The 12,111-nt window shown below is 42.7% G+C and overlaps 1 protein-coding gene across 6 annotated transcripts in view; it reads right to left on the bottom strand.

The window, feature by feature from the left end:
- Positions 1-7,433: 7,433 nt before the first annotated feature.
- The window catches only part of robo3 (roundabout, axon guidance receptor, homolog 3 (Drosophila)), an 85,325-nt gene continuing 80,647 nt past the window's right edge, over positions 7,434-12,111 (bottom strand). For 3 of the 6 annotated variants that reach the window (XM_054730423.2, XM_015960190.3, XM_054730426.1), the window contains 7 exons: positions 11,765-11,906; positions 11,335-11,553; positions 11,055-11,242; positions 9,829-9,936; positions 9,536-9,691; positions 9,107-9,197; positions 7,434-8,100 (listed from right to left, as the gene is read on the bottom strand). In XM_054730423.2, coding sequence (XP_054586398.1) covers positions 9,151-9,197; positions 9,536-9,691; positions 9,829-9,936; positions 11,055-11,242; positions 11,335-11,553; positions 11,765-11,906 — 860 coding nt within the window. In that variant the 3' untranslated portion in view covers positions 7,434-8,100; positions 9,107-9,150. Of the gene's footprint in view, positions 8,101-9,105; positions 9,198-9,535; positions 9,692-9,828; positions 9,937-11,054; positions 11,243-11,334; positions 11,554-11,764; positions 11,907-12,111 lie in introns of those variants that run through there. The other 3 variants (XM_054730425.2, XM_054730424.2, XM_070555647.1) reach the window with 3 other exon arrangements.

Genomic DNA, 12,111 nt, shown 5'->3' with positions numbered 1-12,111 from the left:
TTTCATTTTTGTAAGGATGATACCAATGAGCCGGACCTCAGGGATGCAGCAGTTGTCCTCCTGACAACCATCACAGATGATGCCGAGAGTCCGGTTACGTACGACCCAGTGAGAATCTGTTATCCTAGAGGTTGATGTGATTGTCAACCTCTCCAGGCTTCCTGATGCCTTCCTGGTAATGTTCGGCCTCATCTATGCCTTACATTTAGATTATCCGAAGGGACTGACCAACACATTTGAGTTCACGCAGAAAATCTTACTTGGTCTTGATGAGTCTAAACTATCACCCAAGCTGCAGAGTCAAAAATGACCTGATGTTACATGTGTAACTCAAAATCTGAAAGAGTGGTGGATTCAGATGGCTCACTCTGTTAGAGCATTGTCCACATCCACAATGTAATTTACTATTTGTCTGCTCTTTAATTGTTGATGTTAAAGTAACACACCACCATTTGGGCAAATATGTTCATTTTCCACTTCTCCTTGAGTTAACCCTCCCACTGTCCTAATGGGTAGGACCCCGCGAGGAAAGTTGACCATTGAGCAGGGTTGATGGTTCATCCCTTGGGTCCATGTGGCAGGGGTGAGGAGTGAGCACCACCTCCCCCCTGCCACGTGGACCTCAAGGGATAAACCATCAACTCTGCTCAATGGTCAACTTTCCTCGCGGGATCACCCATAAAGACAGTGGGAGGAACAGTTGAGTTTTACCTTTTCTCTGTTCGTCCAGCTGTTCTGAGTCTGGCAACTCTCATTTGTGTCTTTAGTTTAGCATGAATAATTGAATCGGATTAGCCCATAGGCTAATCCGATTCAATACTCAACTAGTTTTATGCCAAATGGCATAAAGTACTCACTGTCTTACTTGATAGTGGTTAGTGTAATTCATATTTTGTTAATGTTGAATTGATGTGCATCCTGATGTTGCTTTAAACCACCTACTCAAAGAAAGACTACACACTGCTGTTGTCCAGTTTTCAAAAGTGTGCGTTTGCAATTGTTTCTTTCAAATTTTGTTTTATTTTCTGTTTGAGTTGGCTTAATCGGTAACTTTAATTTGATCATAATTTGAAAATATATTTAATATAAACTCCAAATATTTAAGTTTATTTATGTTCTGATATACTCAAATATCTGAGTTTATAAACTCAGAAAATATGAGGCAACTGATTGCCTTACTTTTTTTGAGTTCTGCCTACTTATTCGGGTTTACAGTGTATGAACTGTAAAGATTTTGTGGTGTCAGAGTTCACCTAACAGTTCAAGTGTTCATTTTTTTGCTTTGTGTGTTCACAGGGCATGCTCAGTTGAAGTTTCCATTTCTGCGCATTCAAGATGTAAGAAAAATAACACGAAAGAAATGCAACAATGAAAACTTCAAAAAGGCATCAACAACCAAGCAAGTGGATCCATAAAATGGACTGATTTTTTTAAAGGCATTTTTAAAAAGTCTTTCAAAATGGATAGAATTAGCGCGTCATGTTCAGAACAGTTTGCGTTCTCATCTTTGATTAATCCTGGTAAACAGGTCTGTTTTTGTTCTGTTCTAATCCTCTCTGTTTAATAAATTTAAACAAAATGACTTAGCTATTTTATTTACTTTTTTTTCTCTGCATAAAGACGAAGTATCAGTAAATAGTGGAAAGTAAATGTATTGGTAGTAAGCAAATAGCACATGTTAAATGTTACTTGCAGTATGTGTTTATAGAAAAAATGGAGATACTTAAATGTACTAAAAGAATATTATGTCAAGTTTACTGTAAAGTGTACTTTCAAAACTGTAAGTATACTCAATTATATAAGAAGTACACTACAAGTAAACATATATTATTACTTTAAGTATAATTTTAAGTATACATTCAAAGAGAAAAGTATACTCAATTATTTCAGAAGTACACTACAAGTAAACTTATAATGCTACTTAAAGTTTATTTTTAAGTATACTTTCAAGGGCAAAAGTTTACTCAATTTTATTAGAAGTAAACTTATACTGTTACTTTTAAGTATACTTTCAATGAGAAAAGTATACTCAACTATACCAGGAGTACACTACAAGTAAACTTATATTGTTACTTTTAAGTATACTTCCAAGGAGAAAAGTATACTCAATTATATCAGAAGTACACTACAAGTAAACTTATAAGTATACTTCCAAGGAGAAAAGTATACTCAATTATATCAGAAGTACACTACAAGTAAACTTATACGTATACTTTCAAGGAGAAAAGTAAACTCAACTATATCAGGAGTACACTACAAGTAAACTTATATTGTTACTTTTAAGTATACTTCCAAGGAGAAAAGTATACTCAATTATATCAGAAGTACACTACAAGTAAACTTATAAGTATACTTTCAAGGAGAAAAGTATACTCAATTATATCTGAAGTACACTCCAAGTACACTTGTGAGGTTACTTTAAGTATACTTTCAAAGAGAAAAGTATACTCAATTATATCAGAAGTACACTACAAATAAACTTAAATTATTACTTTGAAGTATACTACATACTTTGAAGTATACTTGTAGTATACTTCAAGTATACTTTTAGTGGCCCAATTTAGTCCCAAGGAGTATACTTCTAAGTAAACTTTAAGAACAAGTATATAAATAAACTTCTGTACACTTAAGTATACTTGAAATTAGATGCTTAAAGTATACTTCTTTTTCGTAAGGGGTGAGTGACTGATGCAGCACGTCAGCTCTGTCTTGTCAAATGCACCATGTAAGTTACGAAAAAAGTAACTTTAAACATTCAACCAAAAGAGAGGCAGCTGAAGAAAACAGGGAAAACTGAAAAAACGTGAGCAACAGTGAAGCAATCACAGCGAGATCCGTTACTGTCCGTGTGTGTGCGTGGATGAGCCGGACGAACTGAGCTCCCGGCCGGCTAGAGAGTTTTGTGTGTAGGGAGGGGCGGGCGCTCTATGTGACTGGCCAATCACAGAGCGTGAAGACAGTCAGTTACCCAATGAGGATTTTCCTTCAGCACGATTACAGATATTTACGAGGTTTACTCGTTTCATGCTCGTTTTCGTCAAAAATGCTTTATCCGTACCGGATACTCGTCTGAAACAAGTATCCGGCTCATCCCTAAAATGAACAATACACATATCAACTTCTGATCATTCCATATCAATTTCAGACTTAAAATAATATTGTTGAATAAAGATTTTCGATTCCTCCAGACCTGTCTTATTATATAATAGCAGTTCTGGATTATATCTCAAATCTGTATGTTAGTGAAACCAGGCTTCAGGGTTCAGCAAGAGGTCTGTGGGTGGTGATTTGACTCCTGATCTCATGCTGCCATAAATGATGTGTGTGTTTCAACTAATCTGCTATCCATGACAAATTTATGTTGTAGTTTTAACCTTGTAACGACTTTTTATGGTGTAGCCCAGGATGTGATAAGAACTTCAGGGACACATGTATGGAGATTGTTTATGTTTGACTTCCTTTGATCTGAGCGGAAGAAGGAAGAGGGAAGACCTCCGCCCATCTGGCTGATACTGGAGGGAGCTGGGAGGAGACTGAAGGCCGAAGAATGCTTCCGAGGCAGGGGTTGCCATGGAGACGGAAGGGGGGCCAGAAGGAGAGAGTTGGGGAGAATAAAAGTGTGAGGGCTGAGTGGGCACGAGGCTTTTTGGGTGTTTGGGAAGAGTTCGGAGGACAACTGTAACGGTTGAGTGATCAGACCCGCTGCGTCGGGAAATCTGGAATATTTTTACTTCATTATATAAAATAAAATATTTGCTCCTTCATATAAGGGGCTTTAAACGGAATTTCCAGCCTGGGGTCTCCAATCGTGTCGTGTAACAGCTGAAGGTGAGGTGCTGGTTACTTTTATTCCCACTCCAAGAGGTTAACACTTAAACTTAAAGTCTTTAACCTGGGCATAGCATAAGCTGCAGGTGACTGAGTTGTGGTGAAGTTATAACAAGAGTCTTCCTTTGTGCTGCTAAAATGTGTTTGCCGGAGTCTAAATCTAGGTAAAGATGATCGCTGATTAGCTCACAGTAGTGTAAAGCTCAGACTGGATTCACGCTCATGCACAAATAGAATTACAAGTCAACCCTGAGACGTAGTGTTTATTAAAGAGTCAGCTAGTTTGGGAGGATGACTTGTAACAAATATATTGATGTAAACCACACCCACTTCCAGTTAAACTACGCCCACTTCCGGGTTATACCATGCCCATTCCGAGTACAGATACAAATACAGATTATTTAGTTGGTTGAACAGATACAGATACAGATAGTGGTGTACTCGCTCATCCCTATTTCAAACCCTCCCAGCGGGCACAGGAGCTCATTGCTGGGCCGGAGCCGGCCGGCAGCAGTGGGGTATTCATAATTTGGCATATAAGTCACTTTGGTATATCAGTCGCAGGACCAGCCAGACTATGAAAAAAAGTGCAATTTATAGTCCGGAAAATATGGTACTTAATGATAAATGATAAATGACCCGCACTTGTATAGCGCCTCTCAGAGTAAGGACTCCAAAGCACTTTACACTACAGTGTATCATTCATCCATTCACACACTGATGGTGATGAGCTACGATGTAGCCACAGCTGCCGTGGGGCACACTGACAGAGGCGAGGCTGCCGTGCACAGGCACCACCGGTCCCTCCGACCACCACCAGCAGGCAAGGTGGGTTAAGTGTCTTGCCCAAGGACACAACAGCAGAATTCTCTGTCCGGAGACGGGATCGAACCTGCAACCTTCCGATTACTAGACAACCCACTCAACCTGTTGCGCTACTGCTGCCCCTTGTTGTTATTCCTAATTTGTTTGTGTTTTTCTTAATTTGTGTTGTTCTTAATTTGTTTGTGTTATTCTTAATTCATATGTGTTGTTCTTAATTTGTTTGTGTTTTTCTTAATTTCTTTGTGTTATTCTTAATTTCTTTGTGTTACTCTTAATTTGGATGTGTTATTGTTAATTTGTTTGTGTTTTTCTTAATTTCTTTGTGTTTTTCCTAACTTTTTTGTGTTTTTCTTAATTTCTTTGTTTTCTTAATTTCTTTGTGCTTTGCTTACTTTGTGTTTTTCTTAATTCCTTTGTTTTTCTTCATTTGTTTGTGTTATTCTTAATTTGTATGTGTTGTTCTTAATTTGTTTGTGTTTTTCTTAATTTCTTTGTGTTTTTCTTAATTTGCGTGTGTTTTTCTTAATTTGTTTATGTTATTCTTAATATTTTTGTGTTTTTCAATTTTTTTTCATGTTATCCTTAATTTGTTTGTGTTATTCTTAATATTATTGTGTTTTTCAAATTTTTTTTCATGTTATTCTTAATTTGTTTGTTTGATCCTTATTTGTTTGTGTGCTTCTCAGTTTGTAGTTGTGTTTAGTGATTTGCTGCTGTGATTTGCACTTCAGGGACCCTGTAAGTATCAGGATATTGCAAAAAATTTTTGGGATATTAGATTTTTCTCATATCGCCCAGCCCTAATCTGTATCTGTTCAACCATCTAAATTATCTGTATCTGTACGCGGAGTGGGCATGGCCTAACCCAGAAGTGGCTTTTAAAACCTCACAGCCTGGTCATTACTCAAAACCGCAAACATGGGTAAGACTGCTGACCTGACTGCTGTCCAGAAGGCCATCATTGACACCCTCAAGCAAGAGGTTAAGACACAGAAAGAAATTTCTGAACAAATAGGCTGTTCCCAGAGTGCTGTATCAAGGCACCTCAGTGGGAAGTCTGTGGGAAGGAAAAAGTGTGGCAGAAAACACTGCACAACGAGAAGAGGAGACTGGACCCTGAGGAAGATTGTGGAGAAGGACTGATTCCTGACCTTGGGGGACCTGCGGAAGCAGTACTGAGTCTAGAGTAGAAACATCCAGAGCCACCGTGTACAGGCGTGTGCAGGAAATGGGCTACAGGTGCCACATTCCCCAGGTCAAGCCACTTTTGAACCAGAAACAACGGCAGAAGCGCCTGACCTGGGCTACAGAGGCAGCACTGGACTGTTGCTCAGTGGTCCAACGTTTTTTTTTTCCCGGATGAAAGCAAATTTTGCATGTCATTCGAAAATCAAGGTCCCAGAGTCTGGAGGAAGACTGGGCAGAGGGAAATGCCAAAATGCCTGAAGTCCAGTGTCAAGTACCCACAGTCAGTGATGGTCTGGGGTGCCACGTCAGCTGCTGGTGTTGGTCCACTGTGTTTTATCAAGGGCAGGGTCAATGCTGCTAGCTATCAGGAGATTTTGGAGCACTTCATGCTTCCATCTGCTGAAAAGCTTTATGGAGATGAGGATTTCATTTTTCAGCACGACCTGGCACCTGCTCACAGTGCCAAAACCAATGGTAAATGGTTTACTGACCATGGTATTAATGTGCTCAATTGGCCTGCCAACTCTCCTGACCTGAACCCCGTAGAGAATCTGTGGGACATTGTGAAGAGAAAGACCCAACACTCTGGATGAGCTTAAGGCCGCTATCGAAGCATCCTGGGCCTCCATAACACCTCAGCAGTGTCACAGGCTGATTGCCTCCATGCCACACCGCATTGAAGCAGTCATTTCTGCAAAAGGATTCCCGACCAAGTATTGAGTGCATAACTGAACATAATTATCTGAAGGTTGACTTTTTTTTTGTATTAAAAACACTTTTCTTTTATTGGTCGGATGAAATATGCTAATTTTTTGAGATAGGAATTTGGTGTTTTCATGAGCTGTATGCCACAATCATCAATATTAGAAACAATAAAAGGCTTGACCTACTTCAGGTTTGTGTAATGAATCTAATATATATGAAAGTCTAATGTTTATCAGTACATTACAGACAATAATGAACTTTATCACAATAAGCTAATTTTTTGAGAAGGACCTTTAAATTAAACGTATTTGTTTGTATTCACATTTATTACATTTATCTTTTGATGTAAAAACTGCATTTAAATTTATGGAAATGCTGTGTTTCTCTGCTGGTGTGTGTGTGTGTGTGTGTGTGTGTGTGTGTGTGTGTGTGTGTGTGTGTGTGTGTGAGTTTTCATTCTGTTTAGACACACAAAAATCACTTTTATCAATCCCGGTGTTTAATTTAAAAATTTTCTTTATTTTGTTAAATTTACCTGCCTGCCTCTCCTGCTTTGGTTTAAATTCCTGCCAGAATTGATGCGGCTCATGAAAAAATTAGAGCCCATGCCGAAACGATGGCTGCACGGCGCAAACCTTCGTTGTGCTATGCGGCCCTTGGCAGCTGATGGGACCGGGAGCGTAGGGTAACAAGGGCGCCCATTAGAAGCTCCCTTCACTCCACGGTGCTACTACGTCTCATGTGATCCAGGTGTCACCATGGTACAGAGAACAGCAGGGCAGGATGTAGGGCTTCACATGCTCTCACACCACACCTCCAACATCTCATGCTTAAGAATCCCCCCCAAAGCACGATGCTAAACGGGCCAGAAAGAAAACCAAGACAGATCAGCGAGTGGGTTTTAATGTCCATTTACAAAACAAGAGTACAAATCAGCTCACAGACATTTAGCTCATTTGAGGAGCGTACAAAAGTTGTGTCTCAATACTGCAGTAAAACGTCTCCAGGTGGACAAAAGCAGGAGACCAAGAAAAGGGCACCATCAAATGAAGCCAGTTGGAGACACCGGAGGACGTGTAGAAAAGTCTGACATTCACTACAAGGAGGCCAGGAAAGCTTCCAGCCTATTTGGTTTTCCATCCATCCCTTCCAAAGAGCAACCACACATTGGGCTTCATAGTTCATGTTGCTTCACAGCCAGAGTTAATGCTGGCTTAAGAAGGAAACTTTCCCAAAACATTCAACACGATGACATAAACCCTCATTAATAACTGTCTCTGTGCCTTTATCCTGAAGAACGGCAGGCATCTTTACAAAACTAAAATAATCAGTCAACTTTAACACAAACAGCTCTAGCAACAATCAGGACACATGTCCTGTTGCTAGGTGAATTCTGAAAACCATCAGCTTTATCTCCAATCTCCAGTTTTCAGGGCGATGAAGAGCAACGGTCATGGCACCCGCGGAGATGGATGGAGGATGAGCCAGGGTCTTGGTGCCTATGGTGGAATGATGGGCTGTGGGAGATCATCGCTTGTGTCTTCATCTCTTTTCCTGCAAACAGAGTACAGAAAAGCTCCTTCAGCTCACTCTTTCTTACATTTCAGGTTCAGCCCGGAGAGCAGCGGGGACACCCAGGACAGGCAGTCAGTCCCCCACACAGGGACAAACAACTAGTCACACTATCTGGAGTCCCTAATCTCTGATGAAACAAGACTCCAACCACATAACTTTTATCTTTCATTTGTACTGAGACTCTGACACCTGATGTAGAAAGTCACTTAGCAGTTAGTCTGTGAACCACAAGCAACTGTGTGTTTTATTCTACTACTCACGATGTAGTAACAGCATATCTGCATAGACAAACCCTTGACACTAGAACAGACACCGATCTGATCGAGGACTTCAGATAGCAGACTTAGGTCAGACCCAAACGGGGAAGGCTGGGTGTAAGGATGCACAGGTGGGCCCTGCGTTCACAGCATGACCCTTTCTACACACTACTGCTGAATCATGTTAATGAACCAAAGTTGTTTTGCGCTTTTCAGAGTCAGAGCACTCCAAAGCTCTTTACGCTATCATTCACACAATGGTGGTGATGAGCTACAATGTAGCCACAGCTGCCCTGGGCGCACTGACAGAGTCCCTCCGCCACCGGTCCCTCAGACCACCACTAGCAGGCAAGGGCGGTTAAGTGTCTTGCCCGAGGACACAAAAGCAGCAACCTCTGTCCGGAGTCGGGATCAAACCTGCAACCTTTCGATTACTGAGTACCACCTGTTCGACGATTTTTCGCGGACTTTTGCAACTCCATTGCTTTTCATGCTGTAATCTCCCCATTCACTGGATGGAACATTTCACACACACACACACACACACACACACACACACACACACACACACACACACACACACACACACACACACACACACACACACACACACACACACACACACACACACACACACACACACACACACACACACACACACACACATTTCTACTTTCTTAGAAATCTGTTTTTGCAGTGGCAAGTTTCACATTTAGTGTGTGGTCTACCTCATGTGTCCTCGCGGAGCTGAGCCCTTGTGAGCTGGTGGACCCTAGGAGCGCCAGCTGGCCTTAGCGCCGAACACCATCATGTCTTCATCTGGGGAGAAAAGCATGCAGGGGAAGAACTGGGCAGACCCCGGTGCCAGTCTCAGGCTAAACCCTATCCTTTATCAGAACTACGTTTGTTCCAATCCTCACACGTGGTCATGATTCTAGGTGAGATTAAGGGTTTTTGCTGTAATCTGTATTCATTGTTTACTGTTTTTTTGCCGACATCATGTTCCATGATCAGACAGGCTGGATTAGGATTAAACTGGCCATGCCATGAGTAGGCATCACCTCTAGGTAATCCACAGGGTTGTAGCAGCAAACAGCTGATCCACTCTGTAGTGAACCGCCTGAGTGAAACTGGACCAAAGTGAGATTACTGATTACCATCAGGGTGGATTTGTTCTGAGCCTTTTCTCTGGTGGCTTGGACTGCTGAACTCACTGCAGTCGAGGGATGACAAGGCACTTCTGGGCTCCGTGCAGGCCTGGGGGCCCCGAAGCCTGTCTTCCTCAGGTGGAGGTTCGGGGGGAGGAGGCAGGTCTGGAGCCCCAATGGGAAGAGAAGATGAAAATTTCATAAAGAGTCTTTCAAAACCCATAAATTTTTTGTGGACCCAGTTTAACTTTTTTCCGTCACTGAAAAATGAAAAGATGAGCATGATGTGTGGTTTACTTCACCTCCTTGATGGTCTCTTCTGTACACTGGATGCCTGGATAGTTTTTTTTTTGTTCTGGATTTCTGGTTGGGAGGAGTTCCTGGTTCTGCTGGACTGGACCAGCTGTATGCTGAGAAGCAGAAAGGAACCTTTCAGACAGGAAGTGACATTTCCACCCGCTCCCCATCTTCTAGTCCAGCCCTAACCAGGAGCCTCGTTTCTAAAGCTGCTTATGCACAAAACGGCTTCTGAAAACAGCGAAAGCATCTTTGTGTATCAGAAACAACTCGATGGAAAAATGTGACAACTTCAAAGTCACTTTGGACCTGGTGTGAGAACATTCTGGAGATGGGAAAGCATTCCCCCCCCCCCCCCTTCAAAACTATTGTCATGACGACACATGGTAAATAACGTGTCGTCAGGGGGGGAGGAAGAGTACACATGTAACAGTAGCATTTTAGAAGAATTTTACAACATACGATTTATAAAATTGCCTTAAAAATCAGGGCAATATGTGCCTAGACGAGGAAAAATTCCCACAATCTGCTGGTCTTGTTGAAAGAAACAATGGCACAATAAAAAGCAGGCAGAGAAAATGTATAAAAGAAACAAAAGGCCTGGTTGAATGTTTAGATTTGGTCAAACTCTATATGTGCATAACAACAAATAATGGGTTAACAACAAATAATGGGGGGTCGCGCGCTCTGTCCCACAGCACTCCTCTGTGAGAGTGGGGGTGTGGGGGTTGCTCACGTTCCGCTGCTGTTTCTCACCAGTATCAGCTGATAGAGGGCTCTAGTTTCGTTGCGCTGTTCGTGTCAGCGGACACGGTAGGGTCAGGGAAGGGGCATGACGCTTAGCCTGGCCGCCAGGCTTATAAAGCGCTGGGGGAAACCCTGCACTGTCAACAGTCTGGTCTGGTTCCCTATGAAAGTAAGGCCTCTGCGAGCACGAGCCGTGCTTGTCCACTCAAAAGGTCAGGGGCTGTACCGCTCTGCTGGATCACAAGGAAGGCATTTAAGGGTTAAATGCGTCGATAGGGCCTTGATGTCGAGATAAATTTCAAAAGAGGAACTGATGAAGCAAATATAACAGGACAGGTAGAGGTCTCACTAGGGGACACTATTCAGGCTTAAACTTAAGCAGTCATTAGTGGTCCTAAGTGAGGTCCACCCTAATGTCCAGTACATTCCTTTGTTCATCCCAGTATGTGTAGACTGACAGGAGGGAATGGATCTGGTGCTGTACCAAGTGTAGCTGCAGGACCACGGTCTTCAGGTGGACCTGGTTCTGGGTTGTGGACGGAGCAATGGGCTGGACTTTTCCCCTGCAGGGTATTGACGTCATGATCCTGATTGCCAGAGAGGTTGGAGGTCGACTGGGTGAGAGTGCTCAGCACCTGGGGTACTGATACTGGACCGCAGGGCAGTCTTCTGCTGTGGAAAGGGAAGTCAGCATTTTACCGGCAGAATCTTGTGTTTCAGGTCAGAATACGATGAGTTAATTAACTGAAACTATGTCAACACACCGTGACAGCTGCTGGCCTTGGACCTGGCTGAAGTCGGGGAGGTTCTGCGTGGCTCTGGGTTCTTCATGGGGCAAGGGGGGGATCACTGTGGTTGACTGGTGGCTGTAGGTTGTGGTTGTAGACAAGGTGTTGTTTCTTTGAGGGGAAGAGGCGTTGTCCTCGCAGCCATCCATGAGGTAGGTCCTCTCAGGCAGGGGGGGGCACCACTCTTCGTCTGAGCTGCAGAGTCAAAGAAGACCTGATGTTAAGAATGTTCTGTCAAGCTGGATTCTAGTCAGCAAATATCAAAATGTGGTTGGTCTTAAAAGAGACCAGAACAATCGTTCTGCTTTGAGACTGCTGACATCAGGTGAAAGCTGGAGGGATCTACAGACTTGGGTCTTGGTGATGACCCAGGGTGTATTTTACAGAGTCTGAAGGTCTGTCTCACCCAGGGTCACTGTCGTGTTCTGGCAGCTGGAAGTCTTGCTCACATGGTCCCATTTTTACAACAAGTGGAGGGGACAAAGCCTCCATCCAGTTCAGAGAGGGGGTCTTCACGGCCTTGCCTAAGGCCTTCTGCCTGGGTTTACCTTCAAAACAAAACCAAACCATCAGATCATCATCAGACAGACGAGACCTGGATCCAAACCCGGGCCCAGACAAAGAACCAAATCCAAAAATCAGATTCCAACCTCCAAACCAAACCCGAGCCCAAACCCCAGATCATGGCCTTGATCCTAATCCAGACCTAGAATAAAAACTGAACCCTGAACCAAAGTCAGACCGAAAACCAGA

This window comes from Nothobranchius furzeri, chromosome 10 (assembly GCF_043380555.1).
Source record: "Nothobranchius furzeri strain GRZ-AD chromosome 10, NfurGRZ-RIMD1, whole genome shotgun sequence".
In the NCBI taxonomy this organism is placed as follows: Eukaryota; Metazoa; Chordata; class Actinopteri; order Cyprinodontiformes; family Nothobranchiidae; genus Nothobranchius; species Nothobranchius furzeri.
This window is presented reverse-complemented; position numbering and strand designations above follow the sequence as displayed.